The sequence below is a fragment of the Austrofundulus limnaeus genome, unplaced genomic scaffold, assembly GCF_001266775.1.
Source record: "Austrofundulus limnaeus strain Quisiro unplaced genomic scaffold, Austrofundulus_limnaeus-1.0 Scaffold230, whole genome shotgun sequence".
In the NCBI taxonomy this organism is placed as follows: Eukaryota; Metazoa; Chordata; class Actinopteri; order Cyprinodontiformes; family Rivulidae; genus Austrofundulus; species Austrofundulus limnaeus.
The window spans coordinates 500117-502069 of NW_013952632.1; the positions used below are offsets into that span (position 1 = coordinate 500117).

At 34.3% G+C, this 1953-nt stretch overlaps 1 protein-coding gene across 1 annotated transcript in view; it reads left to right on the top strand.

Moving 5' to 3' along the window:
- plekhh1 (pleckstrin homology domain containing, family H (with MyTH4 domain) member 1) overlaps window positions 1-1953 on the top strand; it is a gene marked incomplete at its 5' end in the record, with an annotated part of 65986 nt that overhangs the window by 16173 nt on the left and 47860 nt on the right. The window contains 1 exon segment of the mRNA XM_014019772.1: window positions 966-1028. Coding sequence (XP_013875226.1) covers window positions 966-1028 — 63 coding nt within the window.

A 1953-nucleotide genomic window follows, 5' to 3' on the forward strand; every position in this document is an offset into this window, starting at 1 on the left:
CCTTTGGATTACACGGCTCTCGATCTCGGCACTGTCCTTTGACCAACGGCTCAAGTCTGTCCCACATCGTCAGGTGAAAATTCTGGTTTTGATTCTTGCTCTCCCTCGGATTCTGTCTTCACCTCACGGACCAATTAACCCAGCAGCGCACAACAGCGACGACGTCACTCAGTTTCGGACTGTCAACAGCGCTTCTGTATGGAACACTCTTACGAACACCAGGTCAGTGGTTTTATTCTTCTCATTCGAATTAAACCCTGACCTTGATAACAGTTGTTCTCTGTGTCCAGAGCTACCAGTCCCTCCAGACGTCCAGATCCAGAACCTCACCACTACCTTGTACTTTCAAAATAAAACCTGTAAAACTGTTTTTGAGTTTGGTATTTTATCAGAGTTCAAAAACCCAGTCTTATCATTATTCTATAATCTTGGTACAAAGGACCCAAGGCATGATAACAGAGTGCAGCAGAGCTAGGATAGTGTTGCTGGCTGGTGAAAGTGTAAATTTCCTTTAGCATGTAGATAATTGTTTAATAGAAAAATATGTAAAATTACCCAAGCCATTTTATTTGCTAGAGAAGTATTTGTTGTGACAAAATCCAACATACATTAACAAACTATGGCAGCTCTTCAGGTAAACTTTCTCTTGAATGAACATCTCTCATCTGTCCAACACTGGGACCTGGAAATACTTTTTACCACGTCAGTTTTCTAAAGTTGTCCCTATCTTTAGATTTCAAGTGAACCCTTTCACCCATAAGTTAATGTCTCGTTAATTACCTAATTCACATAATTAAAATATTCTGCTTAACTTCAACAAACCATCAGTTGTCTCCATGTTTTTAATCAAAAAGAATTGTGATCATTTTCTATTTAAACTCATTTACTCAGGTTTTCCTCATACGTACAAACACATCTGATTTGTGCTGAGTTTTGTTTTATTTTGTCTTTTCTCTCTGTTTTAGATGCAGGAACTTGAGCAGAGGGTGACGGAGGCTGATCAGAGAGCTGAGAAAGCTGAGAAACAGGTAGAGGGAAAACATTTTTTTTAATTTGAACCATAAATCTTAAGGGGGACACGTAATTAAACAATATTTTTCATGTCTGAATGCAAATATTTATGTCTAAAACTGTTTTCAGCTAAAGATGCTCTTCATAAAATTCACTTGCATTTATTTTGGCTCTGTAGACTTGTCACATTTTAGCACAAATATAAAAAACACTTAATTTTTTCAGTGTTCCCACTGAGAATAGTCAAGAAACACAACCACAATATACTCAAATAGCAATAATGGATATAATATTCTTATTAAAAAAACAGTAAGTTGGTCTTGTTTTATTATTATTGTTGTCAAACTAAACAGTCACATATAAACAGGAATTTCCAACTTGTAAGAAGAATGTGAACTCTATGGCCTACGAGGGGTTTCATATCACTGGTTAAAGAGTTATCTGAGTAATAGACTACAATACGTACAAATTAACAACACAAAGTCACAGACCGAAATGGTTAAATGTGGTCTTCCTCAAGGCTCAGTTCTAGGACCTAAATTATTTATACTTTACTTAAATGATATTTTTGCAGTATCCAATCTTTTAATGTTTGCTGATGATACAAATCTATTTTTCTCTGGAAAAAATATGGATGAAATAATAAAAACAGTAGAAAAAGAGCTAGCTGAGTTGAAAACATAGTTTGACTATAACAAGTTGTCATTAAATGAAGGAAAAACTAAATTTATGGTATTCTATGGTAATCGGGTCCATAATAATGTAAAGTTATGTATAAATGGAGTTGAAATTGAAAGAGTTTATGAGACAAAATTTTTAGGAATTGTTATAGACAATAAACTCAGCTGGAAGCCTCATATAGAATATGTTAGAAATAAAGTTGCAAAAACTATTGGAATATTGTTTAAAATTAAAGATTTAATAAATATTAAGGGTTTGCAT